The sequence below is a fragment of the Heloderma suspectum genome, chromosome 5 (genome assembly GCF_057233095.1).
Source record: "Heloderma suspectum isolate Gila_16-S chromosome 5, 16-S_ref, whole genome shotgun sequence".
NCBI lineage: Eukaryota > Metazoa > Chordata > Lepidosauria > Squamata > Helodermatidae > Heloderma > Heloderma suspectum.
Window position 1 is genome coordinate 142,899,168 of NC_139462.1, and position 26,188 is coordinate 142,925,355.

At 46.6% G+C, this 26,188-nt stretch overlaps 1 protein-coding gene across 1 annotated transcript in view; it reads right to left on the minus strand.

Annotated features, from left to right (window-relative positions):
* Window positions 1–26,188, minus strand: part of LOC146344594 (ATP-binding cassette sub-family A member 13-like) — a 262,433-nt gene that overhangs the window by 157,761 nt on the left and 78,484 nt on the right. The window contains exon 17 of the mRNA XM_084857720.1: window positions 18,554–18,659. Within this exon, the coding sequence (XP_084713846.1) occupies window positions 18,554–18,659 (106 nt within the window). The remainder of the gene's footprint in view (window positions 1–18,553; window positions 18,660–26,188) is intronic.

Here is a 26,188-nt window from a genome sequence, read left to right on the forward strand (position 1 = left end):
ACCCTACGACAGGGCAGTCCAAATCCAGGGTGACAACACTGAAAAGGCCCTCTCCTTTGTAGCTGGTTACCTAGCACACTTCTGGTAAGGGCCTCAGCAGAAGATCTTAAGACATGGCCAGACTGGTATGGGAAGCAGTGCTTGGGAGCCCTAAAATTTCAGACTATCCTTGACAATCCAGCAGCAGCACATCACACGCACACCTCTTCATTAAGTATCAAAAGTAGGGATGGCGGAGAAATCCGCCACTGTCTCCAATGAGAATCTAAAGAATCCGGCCCCCCGGAGTCCGTGGTGGAACAGACTATCCCCCTGCCACCCCCCGAAATCCCCCTGGGACGGAACCTACCTGGCAGCGGCTTCGTTCCACAGCCATCCACTGTCAGGCTGTAGAACAAAATGGCATCCAGCGTAGGGGACACCATTTGCGTGCCTGCCCTTGGCCGTGATTGGCTACATAAATATTTACATATCACGTAAATATTTACCTATCACGGCAAAGAGCAGGGATGCAAATGGCGTCCCCTACACCAGATGCCATTTGCGGCCGCAGCCCAGCAGCGGACGGAAGTCCAGCTGCCGGTGGCCCCGGCCAGCAGCTCCACGGGTTCACCATGGAGCGGAGCCGGCCAGGCAGGATTCTGGGGGGAGGGATGGATCGCCTCCCCCCACCCCGCGGACACCCAGACAGAATGGTAAGTGGGTTTCGTACACCCCTAGTCAAAAGGCCCTCTCAGCTAACTGACAACAGTGCTGCAAGATACAAACACACATGTGATCAATGTTCATCAAAAGGCTTTACAATTTAGCCATCTCCCTCCAATTTGGAATTTCTGCATGTCCAGGAATTTTCCAGAGGTTCATGGAGCCATAGCTTTTAGAATTCTGGAAATACCACCCTTAATGGTATCCTGGTTATGGGAGTCTCTGAGGAAGAATTGACTGAACGATACTGCAATGTAGTGAATTGAATCAGTAGATCTGTCGTGCAAGTAAAAAAGGAAGACTGTGAAGCTGGAACTTTCCTTCTTTGGTTTAGAGCACTAAATGCCAAACTATTAGAGTCTCCTTTCTCAGGAGGGGAGAATCTGCTCTGCCTGCCTGGCAAGTGAGTTCCTTCGGGTTGGACTCGTCATCAAGAGGAAGCTTTTCACAAAGCCAAGAAGTTATTAACCTCTGGCTCTGTGCTTGTATATTATTATGGATACCACCAGGGGTGTCTTTATAGATTGGCCCACCTAGGCACTGGCCCCGGATCTTTTTGAGCTGTGCCCTGGATCTTTTGAGGTGTCCTAATTTCCCTTTTTTTTTACATTTTCCCATTGACTTGCATTGGAAAACAAAAACGGCCATATCTTTTTTAGTTTGTATGATAAATACATGACATTGGGAGGCTTGGTAGCACCCATGGAACTGATTGAATCCACCAAATTTCAGGCATTTAGGTCCAGTGGTCTAGCCACAAGTAAAATTTGCTATTTTCAAGAAAATCTGTCAAAGCAAAGAGCTATATTTTTTTTGTGCTTCCACATACACGCATGGGATTTGGGGACCTGCCAGCCCCCATAGAGATGATTGAGCCTGCCAAATTTCAGACAGTTAGGCCTAGTGGCTTTTGTGCTAGCCAAAGGTAAAATTTGCTTTTTCCAAGGAAATGTGTCAAAGCATAGAGCTATAATTTCCTTGGTCTTCCACATAAGTCTATGGAATTTGGAAAGTTAGCAGCCCACATGGAGCTGATGGAACCTGCCAAATGTCAGGCAGTTATGTCCAGTGACATTTGTGTTAGTCACAGGTAAAGTTTGCTATTTTCAAGAAAATTTGTCAAAGCAAAGAGCTATATTTTTTGTGTGCTTCCACATATGTGCATGAAATTTGGGGACCTGGAAGCCCATATAGAGATAACTGAGCCTGCCAAAGTTCAGACAGTTAGGTTTAGTGGCTTTTGTGCTAGCCACAGGTAAAATTTGTTTTTTCCAAGAAAATCTATCAAATTAAAGAGCTATACTTTTTTTGTACTTCCACATAAATTCATGGAATGTGGAGATCTAGCAGGCCCTATGGAGCTGACTGAATCTACCAAATTTCAGACAGTTAGGCCCAGTGGCTTTTGTGCTAGCCATGCATAAAGTTTCCTTTTCTCAAAGTCTAAAACAAAAAGTAAAAACTGTCAAGTCACCCAGGGGATTAGAGATCCTAATCAGAAGGTGTTTAAGGTGAGCATTAGGAGGTCACTATCCCTAATCTCTGGTGTAGGGTTTTTTTGAGGTGTAAAAAACTTCTCTCCCCCTACTTTTCTTTTCTGCTCTTACATGCCCACTATTGTGAGCTTGCCTGCAAATTCTGAAGAGTGAGAAGGGAAGAAAGAGCTCCATGTGAAATACTGGTATTTCACACAGCATCAGATTTTACTGCCTTGAACTGGAAACTTTGGATTCTGCAGATGTTTAGTAGCTTCAGTACAGCAAAAGATTCAATCAGCATCCACAAACTTCTTTCTCCTCCTTCACTTTAATTTCTCCTAAATAGCTGTAGGACTCAAATAATCCCAAAGGGGGGGTTAGGACTACGTGGCGTCATGATTGAGAAACTGCTGGGGCTTTTAAATAGGTTCTACAGTTTTAAAAAACCTAGAAAAAGCCCTCAGCCACCACACCTCATACAGTTCATTTAAGTACGTGCAATCCTTACAAACCCTCCACAGCCTCCTAAATTCCTCTGAAGTACTGCCTCTCTGAAAAGAGCCACTTGGCTTAGGGAATTCTCTCTACCCCCCTCACCCCCACTAGGGATGGTGGGAAAATCTGCCATGGACTCCAATGAGGCCAGATTCTTTAGAATCCGGCCCCCCTGAGTCCATGGCGGAACGGACTACCCCCCCGCCACCCCGCGGAATCCCCCCAGGATGGACCCTACCTGGTCGTCAGCAGGTCTGGTCTGTCCAGCTGCCCTCCGCCATCCACCGATGCTTCTCTTCGGATGCAAATGGCATAGCGTGATAGGCTAAGATTTACATAGCCTATCATGGCAAAAGGCAGGGGATGCAAATGGCATCCGCTACACCAGACACCATTTGCGTCCAAAGACCAGCCGCAGCCAGAAGTCAGGCAGTGGCCAGTCCCGGCCAGCAGCTCCGTGGACTTGCTGCAGAGCGGAGCTGACTGGGGAGGATTCTGGGGGGAGGGACGGATCACCTCCCCCACACCGCGGACACCCCCACCCGGAACAAGGTAAGGGATTCGTACATCCCTAACCCCCGCACACATTTCCAATCACCATTCTTCTTTTCTTCTTCCCTTCTCTATCCTGTTCTTTCTTCCTTTCTCTTCTTTATTCCACCCAGAGCATATCTTGGGGAATTCTTAAAGAGAATTCTGTTTTGTGGGCAAGATAAGTTCTGAACTGTATTTGACTTTATACAAACAGACAAGAGGGTTAGTTTTTCTCCTTCTCACTCAAACGTTTCAGAAAACTGGGTTCACATGGTTGCAGAGAAACAAAACTGGGGCTGTTTTGTTTGTCAGTTGCCATTAGGGATGGCGGAGAATTTCTCCCCGAAACTTCGGGGGGCCGAGCGCCAACGTGTTCGGCCCCCCGAACAAGTTTCGGGGAGAAATCCTCCGCACCCCCCCCGCACCCCGCACCCCCCCCCGGGACGGGACTTACCTTCCCTGAATGTCCCTCCCGGCGGCGGGTCCGGCTGGCGGTTCGTCCGGTGTTCGAGCGGGGCGGGAGCGGCAGCCGGTCTTTCGACCGGCTGCCACCCCCGCCATTGCAATGAAAGAAAAAAAAAAAACACGTCCCCTGATAGGCTACGTGACGATTCACGTAGCCTATCACGGCAAGATTTGCAAAGTCAGCCGTGATAGGCTACGTGAATCGTCACGTAGCCTATCACGGGTGACTTTAAAAAAAAAAGCGCGTACGCGAATGGCGGCCCCCATAGGGAGCCGCCATTCCCCTTCCTTATTTGGTCGCTGTAGTCTATGTCAATGTTTACGTAGACTACGGCGAAAATAAGGGCAACGCAAATAGCGTTGCCCTTATTTTCGCCGTAGTCTACGTAAACATTCACGTAGACTACAGCAACTAAATAAGGAACGCGAATGGCGGCTCCCTATGGGGGCCGCCATTCGCGTACGCGCTTTTTTTTTTTTTTAAAGTTACCCGTGATAGGCTACGTGACGATTCACGTAGCCTATCACGGCTGACTTTCCAGATCTAGCTGTGATAGGCTACGTGAATCGTCACGTAGCCTATCAGGGGACGTTGTTTTTTTTTTTTTTTACTTTCGTGTTCGCGGCCGGGCGAGGCGGGAAGCCTCCTCCCCGGCCTGAATTTCGGCCGGGCGAGGCGGGAAGCCTCCCCCCCCCGGCCTGAACTTCGCGGGGGGAGCAGCGAAGCGCTCCCCCCCACCGCGAACAAGCTGCGAGAAAAGGTAAGTGACTTTCGTCCACCCCTAGTTGCCATTATCCAGCAATAGGAAGAGCTGTAGCTCAGAGGTAGAGCACATGCTTGGCATGCAGAAGGTCTCGGGTTCAATCCCCAGCATCTCCAGGTAGGGATAGGAAAGAATCCTGCCTGAAACCCTGGAGAGCTGCTGCTGCCAGTCAGTGTTGACAATACTGGGCTAGATGGACCCAGGGTCTGACTCAGTACAAGGCAGCTTCCTGTGTTCCTCTGAACAGAAAGCTTTAATAAAAACAGGAGCTTGGGGTTTGTTCTTTAAGTGGAGGGGAGATAAATACTGCTCATTTATGCAATCCTATGTCTGCCTACTGAGAAGTCCCATTATGTTTAATGAGGCTTACCCTCAGGAAAGTCTGCATAGGATTCGAGCAGAAGTTACTTTTGCAGGGAGATTTGCACCTTGGTGTTCTGCATGTTTACTCAGAAATAATTCCTGAGTTGTGAGCATGGTACTGCAGGCTAGGGATGGGGGAGAATTTCTCCCCGAAACTTCGGGGGGCCGAGTGCCAACGTATTCGGCCCCCCGAAGTAGTTTTGGGGAGAAATTCTCCACACCCCTCCGCACCCTCCCGCCCCCGCACCCCCCCAGGATGGGACTTACCTTTCCCGAATGTCCCTCCCAGCGGCGGGTCCCGGCGGCGGTTCGGCAGGTCTTCGACAGGGGCAGAGGCGGCAGCCAGTTTTTCGACCGGCTGCCGCCGCCGTCATTCCAATAAAAGTAAAAAAAAAAAAACACCCCCGTGTTAGGCTACGTGACGATTAACGTAGCCTATCACGGCTAGATCTGCAAAGTCAGCCGTGATAGACTATGTTAATCGTCACGTAGCCTATCACGGGTGACTTTAAAAAAAAAAAAAGCACGTATGGCTAATGGCGGCCCCCATAGGGAGCCGCCATTCGCGTTCCTTATTTGGTCGCTGTAGTCTACGTAAAGATTACGTAGACTATGGAGAAAATAAGGGCAACGCTATTTGCGTTGCCCTTATTTTCGCTGTAGTCTACGTAAAGATTTACGTAGACTACAGCGACCAAATAAGGAACGCGAATGGCGGCTCCCTATGGGGGCCGCCATTTGCATACGCGCTTTTTTTTTTTAAAAGTCACCCATGATAGGCTACGTGACGATTAACGTAGCCTATCACGGCTGACTTTGCAGATCTAGCCGTGATAGGCTACATTAATCGTCACGTAGCCTATCAAGGGGGCGTGTTTTTTTTTTAACTTTTTATTTCGCGGCCAGGTGAGGCGAGGCGCCTCCTCCCCGGCCTGAATTTCGGCCGGGCGAGGCGGGAAGCCTCCCCCCCGGCCTGAATTTCGGCCGGGCGAGGAGGGAAGCCTTCCCCCCCCAGCCTGAACTTCGGGGGGAGCAGCGAAGCGCCTCCCCCCCACCGCGAAGCAAGCTGCAAGACCAGGTAAGTGGCTTTCGTACACCCCTACTGCAGGCTTAATACAGCGCCTACCCAATTCTGTCTAATGAATTGACTGCCCTTTCAGCTCAGTCCTATGCATGTTTTGTCATTTGTGGGGTTGGGGGGGGGGGTTGCATGAACTCTAGCTTCAGTGGTGAGGGAAAGGCACTTAGTGCATGCTCAGAGTTTCTCCATAACTGAGCTCTAGTTTTGAAAACAGACTCATTGGCTGAATCCTGGTGAAGTCTTGGCACAAATGAAGTTATGGGGAGGAAGATAAAATGAGAGCTTGTGCATAAAGAGGAGTTGCACAAAACAAGACATCTGTTTTTATGAAAAGTTGCTGGAGGATGGTAGGATGAGGAGGGATGGTTGCATGGAGGGGAATAGAATTGGGAGGGGGAGAATGCAAGTGCTCAGTGGTGAAAGTAGAACATTCTGCACATGCTCAGATCTCTATTTAAGAACATAAGGAGAGCTGTGCTTCATCAGACCAAGCTCCATCTAGTCCAGCATTCTGTTCACACAGTGGCCAACCAGATGCCCATAGGAAACCCACAGGCAGGACATGAGTGCAATAGCACCTTCCCATCCATGATCCCCTGCTGCTATCATTGGTGAAATTCTAGTAATTCTAAATTAGAATGCATGTATATCCTTCAGAAACTTTGCAGGTTTCTTGCCTAGGGGACACCTCTAATGCCCTGTGCATTTTCATACAAATTTACCCAAAAACTATTGGAGAAGGGATGAATGGAAGGGAAAGCAAATCACTCCCTTTCCCAAACTGGAGAACTCCCCTCCCCTTCAACTGCTGCACGTATCCTTCTGAAACGTTGCTGGTTTCTTACTTAGGGACAACTGTAGGCTGTCTGTAACTTTCAGAACAACGGTCCACAAGGAACATAGGGAGATAGGTATGTCCTCTTTTGGAGACCTCAAAATGTCAAGGCCACCCTTGCACAAAAACCCTTGCGGCTATCATTCTGAAAGTTGGCAGACATTATCTCTTCTGACGGGGCAATGAATCCTGAAATTTTTATCCAATTCTTCCAAGGAATTAAAATGTTATGGGCAGTTCCCTTTAAAAGAAAATCAAAATATAAACCCTGCACCTATTTTTCTGACATTGGGCAGGTGTAATCCCCTTCTAGGGGGCTACTATGCCTGAAATTATCCAGTTCTGACCAAGACAAAAAAGTTGCAGGTTGTTTTTTTTTCTAATTTCCCATGGTAGTCAACAGGAAGCATAAAGACTCATTTTTCTAAACCTTGACTCAGGTTTGGTGCTGAGCTGAAGTGATCCGACTACAAACTGACCCAAGCAGAAGCGGGATGTTTTCCAAAATGCTGAATCGGGGTCTGAGTTGAAGTGGGGTGGGGGATCAGTGCACACTTCTTATGTATGTATGTATGTATGTATGTGATCTATACACACATGCAAGCACACTGCATGTACGCACCACACACACACACACACACATATATTAGATGTGTGCTTAGACGTGTGTGTGTATACACACACATATATAACAGATTTTATACACACACACACACACACACACACAAATTTGTGTTATGGGCCTGTGCCCCAGATCTTTTAAGACCCTAGCAACGCCCCTGGATACCACTGATGCACAGTACTCATTGTCTCTTATTACTCATTGTACTCATTGTCTCTTATTAGTGAGTCATTGTGATGTGGCAGACAGAACATTGGACTTTGACCAGGGAGACCTTGGTTCATGTCCCTGCTCAACCATGAAGGTCACTGAGGGCTCTTGGGCATGTACCATATCTCAGCCTACCCTGCATCATAGAGTTGCTGTGAGGATAAAATTGAATAACCCTGTTTACGCTACCCCAAGCACTTGGGAAAAGGGTGAGGTACATGCATTACATATTGAAGAACCATGTAACCAACTGAGCAGAACTACACACAGGGTGCTTCTAGATGAGACTTTTATCATGCCATCACCCTGCTTAATTCAGAGAATTTTTACAAAGATCCATCTTCTTTCACATGTAACTCTCCCGTGCTTTCATACCAGTTCTTCTGTCTTTTTTCTTATTGTGGAAAATCTGTTAGGGGGTGGGGAAAGAGAGAGAGTATAGCTGCGCAATGCCTTCTGCTTGTTTAGGCTAGAAGCCTTCTATGTAGAAGCACCCACAGATGGAAGAATACTTCCTGTAACTGTAAGATTCAAGAAACTCCATAATTACATTTGCATTCATGTGCTTGAGATTCATACTGAGCAGAAGCCACTTTTAGGAATCTTCTTTAAAGATCAGCCTACACTTTACATATTGCTTTTTTAAAGCCAATGAGGAGGGCAGCCTCACAAACAAGTTACATGGGACAATAGCTAACGCCCTGATATGTCTGTCACTACAAATGCCTGATGTACTATGTACTGGCCCTTAAGCATTGATGCTGACAGTTCTTGCAGACCCACCCTTTCAGATTTTGTTTGTTTGTTTCATAGCACTGATTAGCCAAAGATCTCTGGGCAGTTTACAGGATTAACTGCTCCAAATCCAAAACTGATTTGTCCCCTAATCTGGGTGTATAGTGGGTGGCCATTTGGAAAATTCAAATAATTCCCTGCCTTTCTTAGGGGGAGGCACAACTTTTTATGCTAGAAAGCCATCATTGAATCATCTTAACTATGTTGCACATGGCACATCCAGGAATTCTACCTGTGAAAACCGTTGCTAGAAGTTACGCCTGGTGACACAGGATTGACTTGGATATTGAAAAGAAAAATGAGAGCAACATGTGCAAGACTACATGATATGCCCTAACATTTCACTTGGAAGTGACCAGGAATCCTTGGCTGAGAATCCATTTGATTCTGTAATTTCTGGGGAAACAAGTTCTTAATTGTGTGAGATAGCACTACTCAAAATGTCTCAAGGCCTCATCACAAAAGCCCACTCTCTGACAACCACAAACCTGCACCAAGTATTTGTGGTACATGGATTACCAGAGGCGAGCATTTCCAACAATAGGTCCACATTTACACCAGTTGAGGTCAAGTCTATTGTACACAAAATCTTCTCCAAGCTGTCACTATTGCATGGTCACCCTGAACGGATGATGTAGGCCAGGGATGGGCGGACTTCAGGCTTGCAGGATCTACTTTATTTTTTACTAGAACTCTTGAGATCCACCAGTGCAGAGCCAGATGCAAATGACAGGTACTATGGATTAAAGAATTCTGAGTTCAGGAATTTATTTGGAGTACCAGAACTGAAGTGAGCTTACACACCTTCCACACAAAAATCCACTCCTGGTTACCCCATGTTTCTTCATGTTATCAATATAAATTGAGGGAGGGGGAGTCATGTTGTTATTATTGGCATTGTAAACAACTGAGTCAGAAATCCTTGCAGACCTGCTACAAATCACCCAGAGATCTACCTTCTGTCTACCTTCAGTAAACTACAAAAGACGGTCTACAGAACACTGTCAAAGAAGGCTGGCTAACAAATGCTTGGGAACCACAGTCTGATTTCTACTGTTTTGGCTTTTTGCGTTACACCCACAAATATATTTCAGAAAAACATATAGCACAGTAGACAATAGATCTATCAATTTGTTAGCAAATAAAAAGGAGGTCTTTATTTTGTTTGGGTGGGGAGGGGGAGCAGCTTAACAACCAACTCCCTGTTGCCACTATTACACATAAACTGAGCTATATTGTTAAAACAGTTCACTCCCACGGCACGTGCTGATAGCAATACCTAGACATGTTAACAGCATCAGCTTCCATTGCTTTTCAAGAGCCTGCTTCAGGAAGCCTTAACAAACACAACTGCAATTAACTAGAATGTATGTTGTATCTTAGATACTGCCCGCTATAAAATTGTAAGATTCACTACCTCACTCAGTCAAGGGAGTTGGGCATAAAAGCTACAATTCGTTCAGCTTTCTATCCTCCAGAGAGCACAACTTCCAAGAGCGTGAAAATTGCAAATACGTGTCTGAAGACTGACAAATGCTATTAGATAGACCCAAAATAGCTCTTTGACATCTGGGCAAGCACAGGAATCACTGTTCCCGTTCGACTTCTGCCTCATATTCACATTTCACCAGAACAAAAGCACATTTTCTCCCCAAAATAATCCTCTGCAGAATTGGATGTCAATTATTCTGAGATGATTCCAGTATTTGCCGTTGAACATTTGCTCAACGGTTGATGCTGATATTGGATGTTCAGTTCTATTGGATTTTATCGTGATATTTCACAGCATTTGATAGCTGATATACAAGAGATTTTAAGGTAAACTCTGTACTGCGGACTTTCTGTTTCAAAATGTGCAGCCTAAACCTATGCTTATTTATTCAGAAGCAACTTTAATGGGGCTTTCTTACAAGCACACATGCACAATATTGCAGGTTTCCAGTGCAATCTTATACATGTCTGCTCAGATGGAAGACCCACTGAGTGCAATGTGACTTACTCTCAGGTGGGCATGTATAGGACAGCAATCTTAATTATGCTACTTTTCCTTAACTGACAACGCAACATATTTTTGCTGCTGTTAAAGGACTTGCTCTATTTTGTCCGCAGAACAACCACATCTGAGAGAGATGACATAAGAAGAGCTGTGCTAGATCAAACCAGAGGCTGCACAACCCATGGCTGGCCAAGCCCCCAGGAGCCTCTCTCCCACTTTTCCTGCAGCCCAGCTTTTCCTCACAGCTCCCCCAACCCACCCAGCTGCCAAAATCACTGCTTCCTCTCCATTAATAGCAGTGGGAAAACAGCAATCTTGGAGGGGATCACTGCAGTGTGAGAGAGGCTTTAACCTTCCCACCCACCCCCAGCAACCCCATCTCAGCAAGCAGGGAGGGGAGGTTTAAACCTCCCCATCCCTGCCTGCTGAGATGTGGGTGGATGGAGAGAAGCGTGTGTACGCAGGCACTTGGGTGCAGGCCCTGACCTGCCACCCGGCACATCATGTGGCCCTTGAGGCCAAAATGATATCCCACCTGTTGTCTATGTTGTCCAGCTTCCTATTTCCAAATTCAGAATTTCAAGAGTACCGAGGCAGATGCCTTGGGAGAGTTCACAAGCCAACCAAGTTCCCAGATTGTTTGCCTCTCAGTAGCTGGTATTTAGAGGAACACTGCCTTTGAACATGGAGGCTGCACATAGCTGTGATGGCTAATGGGTGTTAATAGACCTATGTACTCTATGAATTTGCAAATGCCCCTTTTTAAAGCTAAATCAGCAGCAGTGAATTCCTTCAGTGAATTATGTATTGTGAGATGAAGTACTTTCTTTTGTCTGTCCTGTCTTGTCGATCGATAACATTGATTCTGAATTCTAGTGTTATGGGGAGAAAATATATATTTCTATGCATGTTCACTGCATCATACCCAATTGTATAAGCCTTTATCATGTCGCCTCCTTATTTGTCTTCTTTTCTAAACCGCAATGCCCCTTTCCTCACAGGAAAGGCTAAAGGGCTCAGTTCATACAGAGTTCCTGCCAGTAGGTCGCATCCAATGTTAGCCTAACTTAAGTCCCGACATTTCAATGGCTCTACTCTAAGAAAGATTAACACTGGATACAACTCAATCTCTCCTTCCTATTAGAGAAAAATGGTGAATATTTAATCCCAGCACCAGCCTTTAAAGGCACAGTCCTATGCATGTTTATTCAGAAAAAAAGTGTACAACTCCCACCATTCCCCAGCCACCCATGTTGGGAATTGTAGGACTTTTTCTGTCTAAGCATGCATAGAATTGAACCCTAAAATAATAAATAAAAAAGGGGGGGGCAAGTCTGCAAAGCTGTCGGGAAGAAGATGGGTAATCTGACAAGGCTGACAGGGGGTTTTGTTTTTTATATGCCCAAAGTAGAAATATTTTAGCTGAAGAGACAGTATCTCACAGGTGCACGAAGTCTTCAGATATGGGGAGCTTGTCAACCTGCAGCACCAAGTGCCAACAGTTATTGACAGAATGGAGACAGAATGTCGTTCAGGTGGTATGAAAGAACCATCACGATTCACACGGCGCGCACTTGTCCTACTTGCGTAACCCGGTTTTGCGGAGTTGGGTAGTGTTTCAATAACCTGCAAAACCTGCTTGAGAAGGGATAACAGTGAGAGGCAAAAAGGATATACACACCATGTCGTACTGCTTTCAGCTCTTAAAAATTATTATGTGACTTCAGGCTTAAATGGAGCATGCAAGATAAGGAGTGCAGGGAATTACAGCAGGCAGAGATATTAAGGGCCATCTCCCAACCAATTTTCTGGCAGTGTTTTTGTTTTATTTATTTAATTACATTTCTATCCTGCCCAAAAGCTGGAACTGTCTGAGCAGTACACAAAACAAAGCACCAAACCATAAAATACAATAATGTAGTATTGCATTTTACTGAAAAGCAATACCAAAAAGCTACCAGTTTCAATGGAGACACCTCAAAGGGAGGGGGTCTTAACCCTTTCCCCACCCACTATTTGTCCATTCACAATTTTCCCACAGCTGCTTTTCTTCCCCAGGGGGGCGGGCAGGGGGGGATACCGAAATGCCGCCATAACTTTTCCCTGCAGCTGAGAACGCAGCTTGTGGAGGGTGCTATTGAGTGGGGAAATGGCAGGAAGGGAAAGGGTTAAGCAGCAATCCCTGTTGTTCTGCTCCCATTTGCAGACTCTGGTGCTGTTTGCCAGTAAAAAAATAAATAAATCAGGGGACACGTCACACATCTCTCCTTCCACCCCCAATGTTGAAGTTTAACTGTAAGAAAGCAAAAGAGAATAACTAGATGCAAAGGATGTCAGAGCTCCTTTACTTTTAACAGTTGTGTAGAATAAGGGGGGCAGTGAGAAAAAGATGCACCTGCCAATATCCTCTTCTACCAAACCATTAAAAGTACAGGAGTCCCGTCCTCCCACGCACATGCTCACCCTGAAGCAGAATGTAGCGGTATCATCATAGCTCATTTGTTCTGCCTCTTGCTCTGGAAGCAACATAGCAAAGCGCCCACAAATCGCACCATCTTAAAAAGCACAGGAGTGGCCAAGTTTGATCACAGATACATGCAGTGTGGAAGCATATTATTGGGCACAGGTTTAAATCATTGGCAGGATCACACCCAACAAGAGGCAGCTGCCCAAGGTGGTTAAGTTAGTACTGTAGGACCGTTGAGCCTCCCTCGGCCCGAGGGGGCTGCCTTCCAGTGGTGGTGGCCAAAGGCAAAGTGAGTGGGATGGGGGCAGGGCCCAAAATGCCAGCATATTGTAGCTTAAAGCCCGTATTGCCAGTAACTAAACCTTAGGAGAGGCATTTCAGTCTTTTGGAATGGGGGGAATGTTGCACAGAAGGCGGGAAATCACCAAATGATTGGTGGTTTGGGGAAGGAGAAGGGGGCCTGGAGCCACGGAGGGCTAAATTAGGTGTCAGGGATTCCAAGCCCTCCTGCTGAGTACTGCGGCAACAGAGACTCGCTGTGCAATCCACACATTCTTTTATTCCACTAAGAGCACCTCTTCACACCTGAAGCCACTACAAAGGCTGGGAGCTGTCCTCTGGGCCTAATTAAGTAAATAGCGCTTCTGTTCAGAGATCTACTGAAAGCAAATAGTTGCCTTTCAACTAATGGACGGGTTTCCCCCTGGGGCTCAGCACGCTCTTTCTGGGCTCCTCCCTTCAGGGAGGATCCTCCCAACCCAACTTCTGACAGGCAGCCAATCTGGTAGGATGCCTCCCACCTCCTCCCAGCTCCGCCTGCTTAACTGGGCGGCAGGCTCTGGCATCTGTGAATTCCGCTGCTCCCTCCGCCTCTGACAGCAGCCTGGTTCCCAGGGGGAGGGGGGAAGATGGTCTCTAAGCCTGGCCCTCCTGCTCGATAAGCCCTGGGAAGGTTCTTTGCTGACTCCTAAAGAGTCTTGGGGAATTTCCTCCCCTGCTCCCTGTTTCAGCTGGGATTCTTCTAGCTCCATCTCCGAATCTGAATCCGAGTCAGAAACCAAACTAGGGAGCTTGGGATCAATCCTGGCATTAGGATACCAGGTGGACCAGGCATGAGGCTTTGTATCCCTGTGTTACAGGATTAGGATAATGAGCAACTACTGGTATAGAACAGCTCAGGGCACTGTGGCTAATTCAGCGAATGCCATCAGGAGTGAATCGGGAAGGTTTATAAAATGAAACATTTGCAGTGGAATGGTGGAAATATGTCAGATATGCAGTAAAATGGAGGATTAAGGCTATAATCACAGCCATTCTTACTTGGAAATAAGGGCCAACCAACTCAGTGAGACTTACTTCTGAATAAACATGCATAGGATCAGGTTGCATGGGTCAATTCAGATGAACTGGTAGATGGTCAGGCTGCCATGTTCTAGATTTCATTTCAGTACTCACTACCTCTTGGCTCAATCCAACATCAATATGGTTTCTGAATACAAATGCTGGTCTGGTCTTTCTAATCTGTGTTAGTAATTTTAAGAACCTTCCAAGTTATTAGAACAGAAGAAAACATGAAGAAGCCAGTCCTATTCATGTTTATTGATAAATAAATCCTATTCTCTTCAACAGGAGTTAGTTCATAGGCTATGATTCGATGTGCTCTTTCCTAGGAGTAAGTCCCAGTGAAGACAATTCACTAACAAGTAAACAAGCAATGGATCAGAGTGCTGGACAAATGCAGGATAGCAGGGATGTGGAATGTGCAGCCACTGGCCCTTTAGATGCTTTGGCTTACAACTCCCATCAGCCCCGGCCAGCATGGCCAATGGCTAGGAATCCTGGGAGTTGTAGGCCAAAACATCTGGTGGGCCACAACAAGTTGTCCAACCTTGCTGTATAGTGTAGAATGCTGGGCTTGGAAGCAGAAATCCAAAATTCAAATCTTTGCTCAGTTATGACGCACACTGGGAGAGCTTGCAAAAAGTTCTCTCTCTGCCTGTCTTGCTTTCCCATGTTTGCCATTTCATCATGGCCATTATGTGATTAAGGGCACAATCCTATGAGGATGGTCGTAAGCCTCTGAACTTGGAGGGTAACAACCATCCAATGCAGAGCAAGAGGCACACCAGGAGTGATCTTCACTTCTGTGCCATGTTCCTCCCGCTCTGTATTTCAGCTAGTTGGGCTTTTTTGCCTGTCTAGCTGAGGCGTCGGGGTAGGGGAGGGAAGGAGGCTGCGGAGGCCAGAGGATTCCTTGTAAGCCAGCCTCCCCAGTCGCCTCCCCAGTCACCTCCCCTCCCCACCCAAAGGAACACCCCCTTTACCTTCCCTTCAAGGCAGCCAGCATGGTTCTCTCCATGCCAGCTGGGAGGGGGAGGGGGCGGGGAGCTCAGACCCCTTGGATCCAGGAGTCGAACTATCCTATGCTGCCCCCCCCAGGTGCTGTCTTGGGGCCATAGAATCACTCTCCCCATGTTATATGGGATTTCTTTCAGATACGTCCCCTGAAGTGACAAATATACTGAGCCTAAAGCAACACTTGTTCTATGGATGAAATGACATTAAAATAGGTTATGGGTTAACTGCACTTGCAATGAGCAATCTGGGGTGCAGAAAGGTTATTCTAAATCTTGTTAGCAATTCGAAGGGCAGAACCATTTCTAAGGGGTGTTATTTCACAGTGATTTATCTGGAACACAAGTTTTCAAATGCTCCTTTTAATTCCTATTGATAAAAATATGCATTTGATCTGCAGGGCCAAACATTTCTGAAACCCCGCAAGTCTTCATTTTACACTGAAACAGAACCTGTGATCTTCTTAATGATCTTTGCTGATGGTTTTGCTTTAGAGAAAATCCATTCCACTCCTTTGACAAAGGCAAAGTTTGTGCCTTTGAGTATATCTTCAAAGACAAAAAATATAAGGGTCAAAATAGCACCTTCTGAATATACTAGCTAACTCCAACAAAGAAGGATAAATTTTGTCACCAATTCCCAAGCCCCTTATGCCAACGCTACAAAACTGTCCATAATGATAAATGACAGTCATCAGCGGAGGATGGAAATTTCTCTCCAATCTCCTGACTTCCAAGGTGGGCATTATCACTGCATTTTCTCATTGTAATTCATCAGCCTCAAGAATGTGGAAGCCTGCAGCTTCAAATTACTGGGTGTCTTTTAGTTTTATGATGAACTATCTTACAAGTACATAGCCGTATGTTTCTGAAGGCGGGTTTGCTAATTATACCTAACTGTATTAGGTAACATAGAGTTCAATGATTTTTTCAAAAATAAATTGCACGTCTCAGACCTTTCAGGAATTCATCAAAACTTAACCAAAACAAATGTTGCAGCAGCCTTGTGACTGCGTAACTAGTTTCAATATTTCATACGATTCTGTTTGATTATTTAGCATACAAAAGAAATTCCTGAAACCATAGTTTTATGGAAGAACTTCTTATCTTGGAGCATTTTGTTTTGCCCACTTTTATCCTTTGTCCCAAAGAAAACCCTTTACTAATGCACTGGCTCCTTCTCTCCTCCACCCTTGCATGTGTCTACAAAATAGGATTGCCAGCTTTTATATGAATATATGGCACTGCCTCATTGAACCAGGCCATCAGTCTAGATATGCCAGTATTGCCCACTGTAGCTCTCCATGGTCTCAAGCAGGGCTATTTTCCAGGCTTGCTACCCAAGTTCCTTTTAGCTAGAGATGCCAGAGACTGACCCTGAGACATTGCACATGCAAAGCATGTGCTCTGTCACTGGGCTATGAGTCCTCCCACAGCGTCATAGTCCCTCCCCAATGTTTTGATGATTTTAGCCTCTGGAACTATCCCGCCCAAGCATCAAAGTGGGCCTTAATACTGGGGAGTCTGGGTCTCATTCCGAATCAGACCAGGATGACTTAGAAAGAATCCAGTGCTGTAGTGGAAAACTCAAGCCCTGTGAACTTGACACAGCCTGACTCTGCAACTGATTACATGCCAACAGGGTGTGAAACTCCTGGACAGGCCCCGCTGCAAGATAAGGCCTTATGACAATCCCCTGATTTATTGCCCGATGGTGGGAACTGGGGAGGGAGAGGAATCTGATGGGGAGGGGGTGTCAAGGATGTCACCCAGGGTGAGATGTCAAATCAAGAAGAAGGAACAATGATGGCCTCTTTGGAGTTTTGGTCGCTTATGAGCTAAACCTTCAGGTCAGGATTGGTGGTCAGAAGAGGGGGATTAACAAGCCATCCCTAATATTTAAGGCAAGGCATTAGCTAACGAGTCATCACTGAGATCAACATCTTTAGGATTCAAAAACTCTTGTTTATGATAATCTGGTGTCTGAGTCTATGTATGACGATCTATTGCTGGGAATTACAACACTGAATGGATTCTAGTTTGTTTCCTGAACCAAGTTGTGGGCCATTAGCTGTAACAAAACAAAATGTTTCTTGTGGGGAGTTTGCGTGCTGCAGGCTATGCCACATGACTTTGGGATGTGTATCTGTGTAACCTGATCTACGGCAATAAAGAGCTTGTTGCAACCACTGCTTTTGTGCAACTGCCAGAGGGGCCAGGGAGATGAGCCACAACTTTAGCTGCCCCCTTAACAGCAGCTTGATCTGCGGTCATTAGGAGGTGATTCTGTTTAGCTCCATCCCATAAAAAGCATCACATGCTGATGTTTGCTATCAAATGTCTTGTTAAAGGCACAGGAGCAGGTCAGACCTGCTGTTGTTCTGGTCATTTTCTGGCCAGTTGGTGACTAGACCCCAAACTGCCTGAATGAAAACAGTGCTGAAGCTGCAATATTTATGGCCTAATACAACAGTCAACCACCACTAGCCCATGGCCGACAGCAGGGATGGGGAATCTCCCACACATGGGGTTCCCCATCTGGACTACCAGCTTCTCTTCCAGCCACAGCCCCTGCTCAGTGCTAGAGAAAGGCTGCCTTTTCCCAGCCCTGAGTAGAGAAACCCTGCTCTTCTCTCTGCTCATAGAGGGGCTACCTCAGGAGCAGAGCTTCTGGGGAAGGGGGTCAGCCGCTGGCTTCATCCAGGCCCCAGGGGGTATCCGGGCAGCCAATCCATCCCCAGGGCCAGATAGACACGCACTCCTGGCCTGCAGGTTGAGTGTCTATCTACTAGCCCGTCAAGCAATGGCATTCAATTACCATGCACCATGCCAGAAAAGGGGATGAGGGATAGGAACTGGAGTAACCATACAGGCAGGCAAATATTTCTGAGTTACCTAGAAATATGAGTGCAGTAGCTCACGTTGCCTGGGCCTAGGTCCACCATACCTTTTGTGACACCAGAGTTATGAAGGCTGTGCTGTCGGAACAGCTGAGTCAGGGCCGGCCACAGGACACACAGGGCCTGATGGAGGCCCATCAAAGCAGACCAGGCAGGCAATGGCATCAAGAGAAGCAGAGCGAGCAGCGAGATCAGAGGCTCAGGAGGAAATGACACGTGTGATTACTGACTTATATGAAGATATTGTATTTAGTATTGTGATACAAACTGGCTCAAACCCAGGAAAGGGGGAGTGCAGAACAACCAGGGGAGACATTTGACACCACTGATGGGATCTTGGCTACTCGATCTTTAGCATTGTTCATGCTTTCAAAACCCAGGCCTTAGACATTGTATTTAGTTGATGAAGGTATAGCAATCCAGATAATTCCATAGCTGTACTGCAAACTGCCACAAAGGATAATCTAGTGGTTTTGTTTTCTTATTTACCATTTTGATGTGTTGATTCTCTGCTGTTCGCTTGAGTTAACTCCAAGTCCATGACCGCTGGAATATGTGATGTCTTCTTTCGGCTCTGCAGTAGTTTCAAGAACACCTTTGTGGGGGGAAAAAGCAGGGGGAGCCAGGTATGAGGTTCTCTTTACTAGGGCTGAAATTCTGCACACAGTTACACAGGGTAGCCTCTACTCATTTCAGACGGGGTAGTAACTGCTTGCTCAGAGGGTTCAGGAGCGTGTTCCAAGGTAACCATTTGCTGTCTTACCCCTATGGAAAGTGGTAAAATGACTATAACATATGTGTGAATGAATATTTCATTAGGATTCCTAAACAATGGCATTAAGAAAGTGAATTTCTATCACATTAACTCTGTTTTCAATGTATGTTTCCTCGTATGGATCAAAAGTGGTTACGCTCTCTTCCTTCAGCTTTTTTTTTTTCCATATAGGCATAATTCCTGAAAGATTTCACAATAATGCCTCTGAGATCAAATGATAATACTGTTGCCTCATGAGACAATCTAATATTACTAAGCAGTTTTTGCAACAGACCACAATCAGTGGAGAACATGATATTTCTATTCCAAAAGCTGGATAACCTGTGCCATGGATACCACAAGTGGTATAGCCAGCAAGAATTTCTGGCACACCTGGGAAAAGCAGCAGGGCCTATGGAAGGCATGCAACAGCCTCCCCCCAACCTGCTTCCCTCCAGATGTTTTGGACTACAACTCCCAGGATTCCTGACCATTGGCCATGCTGGCTGAGGCTGATGGGAGTTGAGGTCCACAACATTTCGAGGGCACCAGGTCGGGGAAGGCTGGCATACAGCTGGATCTACATTCCTGCCAACCTCTCCAGTGCTGAACCGCTTACTCCCTGGCTCATTAGACTAACACCAAAAAGCATCATGGAAGTCTTAAGGAGGAGAGGGACTGCATTCATAGGACCACAATACAGTGGTTTTCCCTCATGCTTGACCTTGACATGTGGGCTTATGGAGGATAATGGCTACTAGTCATGATGGCTCTATATTACCTCCAGTATCAGAGGCCCTATGCCTCTCAATATCAGTTGCTAGAGAACACAAATGACAGGGTGCTGCTGCACGCATGTCCTGCTTGTGGGCTCCTCGCAGGCATCTGACTAGTAGTGTGGGAATAAAATGCTGGACTAGGTAGGCCTTTGGTCTGATCCAGCATGGCTATTCTTATTAGGGATGTGCGAACCCACCCTAGTTGGGTTCTCTGGAAGCCCGCCAAGCCGCTGCCACCACTCGCCAGTCCATGGACAACGCTTGAGCCCCTCCTGTGCATGGCGGGCAGCCCGCACTCACCGTGGCAGCCTCATCAAGCGCTGCAGTTGCCATTTTTTGAAAAAATGCACATCTTTGTGTATGCGCGGAAATGTGCATTTTTGCGAATGCGCATATCATATATATAAGATTTGCTTATGTAAAAATGTGCATCTTGCAAATGCACATGAACATGCATTCACAAAATGCACATTTTCACACATACACAAATACGTGTATTTTTGCGATGGCCATTTTATTTTTCAAAAAATGGCAACCACAGAGCTCGACGAGGCTGCCAGGGTGAGTGTGGGCGGCTCACCAAGCAGGGGGGCGAGTGGGGGCAGGGGCTCAGGTGCATGAGCAGGGGTGGTTCCTCCAGATTCCTGAACAGAATCAGGTGCCCGTACTATCCCTAGTTCTTATGCCAAAAAGCCTGGTCACCACCACTGTTCTGAAATACAGACTGTGGGCGTCCAGAAAATGGATAGTATCCAAGACCAGCTGAAACCGTTAGGCAAACATTCCCTCAATAACCTGCCCCACAAGCAGACATTTGAATTCAGAGCAGTAATCAACTCTGGAAGCTACAGAAAGACCATTGTTTTTTTAAAAGCCTAGAAAGGGTCATTGTCCATGGTATTCACATGCATTTCACTATTGGCTCTGGTAAGCAGATCTTGCTCATGAAACATCCTTTTTTTCCAGTCCAATACAACCTTGCAAACTGCCCCCACCCCATACCTATCCTATACAGGGCTGGCTTCAAGGGTAGGAATGGTTGGGCATCTGCTGGGGGCGCACACTGCAGCAGGGCCCCACTAAGAAGAGCCCCCTGGAGTTGCTCCTTCTCTTCACCATTATAACCTGCCTGTTCACCTGACCCAGACAATGGTGGTGGTGAGAAGGAGGAGGAGGAGGCGCCAAGGCTGACTTGGTCACTGGATCTCGGCCTGCCAAGTGAGCAAGCGGTAGTAGTAATGAGAAAGAGAATGAGGAGCAGTAGCAGCTGGTGACAATAGCAGTGAGAAGGTAGACCCACGGAGGGAGGGGGCCCATTGAGGGCATCTTGCTTGAGGTCTCTCAAAAACCTGGAGCCAGCACTAATGCCATATATACAGTCTCAGTCCTTGTATTTATAGCCAGACATGACAGGGCGGCATGTGTGTTTGAACTAAATATTTACTCACGTGCATTTGGGGCCTGTAAATCCTACCAACCACACTGGTTCCTACTGTGCCTGATATCAATTTGGATACTTTGTCCCGCCCTTCAGTTATACCCACCGCTTCTGGGACAAAGAACTCTGGGACTGGTAGTTCTGGTGAAAGCATGTCACAAAGGGAAGCACAAATCTCTGTGACTTTCAAACTACCGGTCCTAGTTTAACTGTGCAAGCACACTTCTTCCTATTCTAGAGAAAGAGCTGGGGCATCAATCCGCTGTTCAGAATGTGTCTTGTTCTGCTCGAACACTGCTTCTCTGATTGGCTCCAGTAAATCTCATCAAGATTAGGACAATAGGTATATAGATACAGAAAATAGGTTACCGTAAATATCCTCACGCATGATCTACAGTATAACGTAAAAAAAATCCTTCTACCCATGCTTGGGTCCTGCTTAAGGTTGGAAAACTGCAGCGTTTTATCATTTCAGTGTTGTGGCTTGTGGGGGTGGGAGGTGGGAGGACTACAGAAAGTGAAGTGCTTGCACACACCTAGGCTGTGTGATGTACACTGGTCTTATGGTACAGAATACATTTATGCCAGTTTTGCTTTACCCCTCTCATACTGCACTGTCTCTATTGTGAGCAGTGTGCTTTTTGACCCTTGGAAGAGCAAAAGAAAATAAATAGAGAAAATTGCAGCTCCTCTACAAAATATTATCTTCCACCTATTGGAAAAATATTAGGTTTATGCTTTTATTGTAGATCTGAGAATTTGTTTTAAAAAGCCAAAAACCTAAACCCCACTTGCTATCAAGAAATAATCTATGGTGGAACCATTCTGACTTATTGTCTGGAGAATCTGAAAAGCAGAGAATACTGGCTGAGAGGAGGGTAAAAATTGATATACTCAAGTTTGAACAAGTACAATTCAAATGAAATAACTCATTTCTGATATAATAGATTGTTCAATACCATTGGCCCAGTTTCAGTCAGTATTGCCCATCAACACACAGAGGGGACTATTTTAAGGATGCAAATGGTCCATTGAAAGCTGGACCGTGGCCACCGAGATGAAGTAGGCAAGTGAAGATGGAACTTTGATTGATTTCCTTTGCAGGGCTGGCTGTAGGATTTGGGGGGGGGGGCAGGCAAGAGATCTGAAACACCCCCAAACCACTCCCTTACTCACACAGCCGCAGCTTTTCTGGTGTTGATGGTAGCTTCCACTGCCACCTCCTTTCCCCAGGAGGAAACTGGGCTGGCTGTAGCAGCTGGGTGCTCTCCCAACTAAGAAAAACTGGGGTGAGTTCCCATTTCCTGATGGGAGGGCTGCCCAGAGGGAGTGGAGCCTCGTTGTCACATGCTCCTTTATTTATCTATCCACTTAAAACTGTAGATTTATATCCTCCTTTCCAAATGGAGTCCTCAAAGAAGCCCACAACATTTGCAAAATGTAGTATATACATTAAAAATCATGCACTTAAAGAAAGCCAAAGAAAAGTAGTCCACATGGAGCAGGAACAGGCACCTGGTGTTGCCTTTGCCTGCCTGCCTCCTTCTCCTGGAAACCTTTCCACAGGGCAGGGCTCTCTCACAGTCCTTTTAGCCCCAGTGATAGGGTGGCCAGGTGCCCTACTTTATAGAGGACAGTCCTCTATTTAAAGGACTGTCCAGTCCAGATCCTTTTTAAAGATAAAAAACCATAAGAAGGGAGGGAGCACCTTGAAGTTAGCACCTGGACAATAGTTAGCACCTGGCACACAGCTCACCTGGTCATAGTCTTTCCCACTATGGTCAGACATAGGGATCTATGAACCCCACACTGTCCAGCCCGGGGGGTTCCGCTGTGGGGCAATTCAGGCTACTTGGGGCCCCGCAGAGTCCTCCAGAGCCCTGCCGAATCCATCGGAGTTGCCAGAGCAGCTCTCTGGCTTTCTAAAAAATACAATACGCTAATGGCGACTGTCATTAACCTATGGCAGAAAAATTACAGCCGTAAATGGCATATTTTACACCATTTGTGGCCGTAAAACACTTACTTTTACCTAAATTGCAACTGTTTACATCTGCATTTGGGTAAAAGGAAATGCTTTACGGCCACAAATGGTGTACAATATGCCATTTACGGCTGTAACTTCCCTGCAATAAGCTAATGGCAGCCTCCATTAGCATATCATGTTTTTTTAGGAAGCTGGAGACCTGTCCCATGGGAACTCCTCCGGAGCCTGAGGTAAGTGCGACTGGTCCACCACAGACTCCGGAGTTTGGATTTTTTTGGAATCTGGCCTCATTTGAGTCCACGGGGGATTTCTCCAGCATCCCTAGTCAGACATATTGTATTTCTATTTAAATTATAGCAATTATTTCTAAATTTGCATTTATATATATACATCAGCATATGCAAATGTTATGCAAATCTGCATCCTCTTTTGCCCTTCTTTTTTGGTGATGCCTAAGTGGCCACTCTATGTGATGATCATGTCAGTGCTGACAGGGCCAAAAGGAGCGCAAGAGAGTCATGGGAAATGGAAGGTCGCCCAGTCAGAACTGGCATCAGTCTCCCATTTTTCTGCCTCTCCCTGGCTATCTCCAGTTGGAGGTGGGAGACCTGCCAGCCTCAGTAGATGCCCAGCTACTGACTACCAAGACTGGGCCTACTGGTTTAAAGCACTACTGATATAGTGCTTTAGACTGTTCAAGGCACTTCACAGATATTCACTTTAGAAACCTTAAAGTAACTATGTAAGATAGGTCAGTGTTATCTAGGGATGTCAGAGAATTCCACCACGAATCTCAGTCTGGCCGAATGCCAGTGCATTCAGCCCCCTGAAATCTATGGCGGAATGAAGCCCCCCACCCCATCAGCCCACGAAAGGCATGCGAAATGGAGCACTTACCTGGTGCTGTTCGCGCTGCTTTGCGAATGGCGGCCGTGTCTGCGGCCGCCATTCGCTTCCCCATTTAGGCTGTGATAGGCTACGTAAATACTTACGTAGCCTATCATGGCTAATGCAGGGACGCCATTTGCATCCCTGTGAAGGCCACAATAGGCTACGTAAATATTTACGTAGGCTATCACCGCAAAAAAAGGGAACGCAAATGGCGGCCGCCGTAGCCGCCGCCATTTGCGTTCCTGTTTTTTTGCCGTGATAGGCTACATAAATATTTGCATAGCCTATCATGGTTAAAAAACAGGGGCGCAAATGGCATAGCGGCCACCATTTGTGCCCCTGTCTTTCACCATGATAGGCTACGTAAATATTTACATAGCGTATCACAGGGATTCCGCGGAGCCGCCGGCCAGCTCCGCCAGCAGCCGGACGTCCGCTACGCTATTTGCATTCCCCTTATTTTCGCCGTCAATAAATATTTACGTAGACTAAGATGGCCAAAAATAAGGAATGCAATAAATAAGCCGCCGCCGTAGCCGCCATAGCCGCAGCCATTTACGTACGCATTTTTTTTTTAAGCCAGACGTGATAGGCTACATAAGTCTTTACGTAGCCTATCACGTCTTGTAAAAAAAAAAAAACCCCGACAAGACTGCAAATGGCGGCGGCAGCCTGTCGGAAGACCAGCCGTCGCCGCCGCCAAAGCCGCCGCCGGAGCCGCCGCCGCCCGGAAGATCTGCCCCAGGTAAGTCTCTTCCCGGGGGGGATCCGCGGGGGGGCGGGGGGGCAGGCCGTTCTGCCACAGATTTTGGGGGGCCGAATGCACTGGCATTCAGCCTCACCGAGATCCATGATGGAATTCTCTGCCCTCCCTACTCCCCACCACCGCGAATCCCCCCTGCAAAAAGGTACGTGACTTTCTTACATCCCTAGTGTTGTCCCCATATTGCAAATGGAGACAGACAGCATCCAAACTCACATAGTGAGTATGTGGCTGAGGAGAGATGTGAACCAGGGACTGTCTGGCTCAAAGCTCAGCCCCATATTCACTAGCTTCATGAGTTTCCTTTAGGGGAGTTTCTGAACAGTGCAGGTCTGGGCAGGACGAATTTTTGGAGGTTGCCTTGAAATCATTTTTTTAATCCAGAATCTCAGGATCAAGCAGCACCTAGAAACACTTGCTGACTGCTGAAAAGCCTAGCCAGCCCTGTTTCTTTCCAGTCTAGCTATATCATTCATGCCTTTCTAAACTTGAGATCAGACTATTAAAAGATGCAATATGCGGGACTGTGATTGGTGACTGTATACAAACTGCAGCTGATTTCATATCATTATGTTTCATTTCCTACGTTTCTATACCACCCAATGGCTGAAGCTCTCTGGGCAGTTAAAGCTTTAAAAATACATTGTACATAGTATAAAAACCATTTACACACAGACAGCACAAGAACAGACACACATATATCTAAACAATTTTAAACATTCAACAATAAGAAAACTCCAGCACCTGATTAAAACCTCTTCATATGCTGCCAAATGCCTGAGAGAAGGAGAAGGTCTTAAGCAGGCACCAAAAAGATAACAATGTTGGTGCTAGGTGGGCCTTGTTGGGAAGATCATTCCATAATTGGGGGGCCAGCAGTGAGAAGGCCATCTCCCTTGTTGTCACCTTCTGAGACTCCCTTGGAGGAGGGCCTTAGATGAAGAATGTAGTGTACAAGTAGGTTCATGCCGGGAAAGGTGCTCCATCAGTTATTGTGGTCCTGAGCCATGTAAGGCTTTATAGATTTAAACCAGCACCTTGAATCAGGCTTGGAAATGTACAGGCAGCCAGTGTACACGGACCAGAATCAGTGCTATATGTTCGGCCCTTCTTGTCCCTGTTATTAATCTGGCCACTTCATTTTGCACAACCTACGGCTTCTGAACTGTCTTCAAAGGCAGCCCCACATAGAGTGCATTGCAGTAATCTAACTTGGAGATTACCAGAGCATAGGCAACTGAAGCCAGGTTATCCCTGTCCAGATAGGGGCATAGCTGGGCCACCGACTGAAATTGGTAGAAGGCACTTTGTGACACTGAGGTCATCTGAGCCTCAAGTGACAAAGATGGCTCTAGGAGAACCCCCAAGCTACAAACCTGCTCCTTCGGGGGGAATGCAAACCCCATCCAGCACAGGTTGAGCAACTAGCAGCATCTCAGTCTTGTCTGGATTGAGGGTGTTCTCCATTAAGCAAAAAACCCATATAAATCCACATCCTTTCCAGAGCTTCCT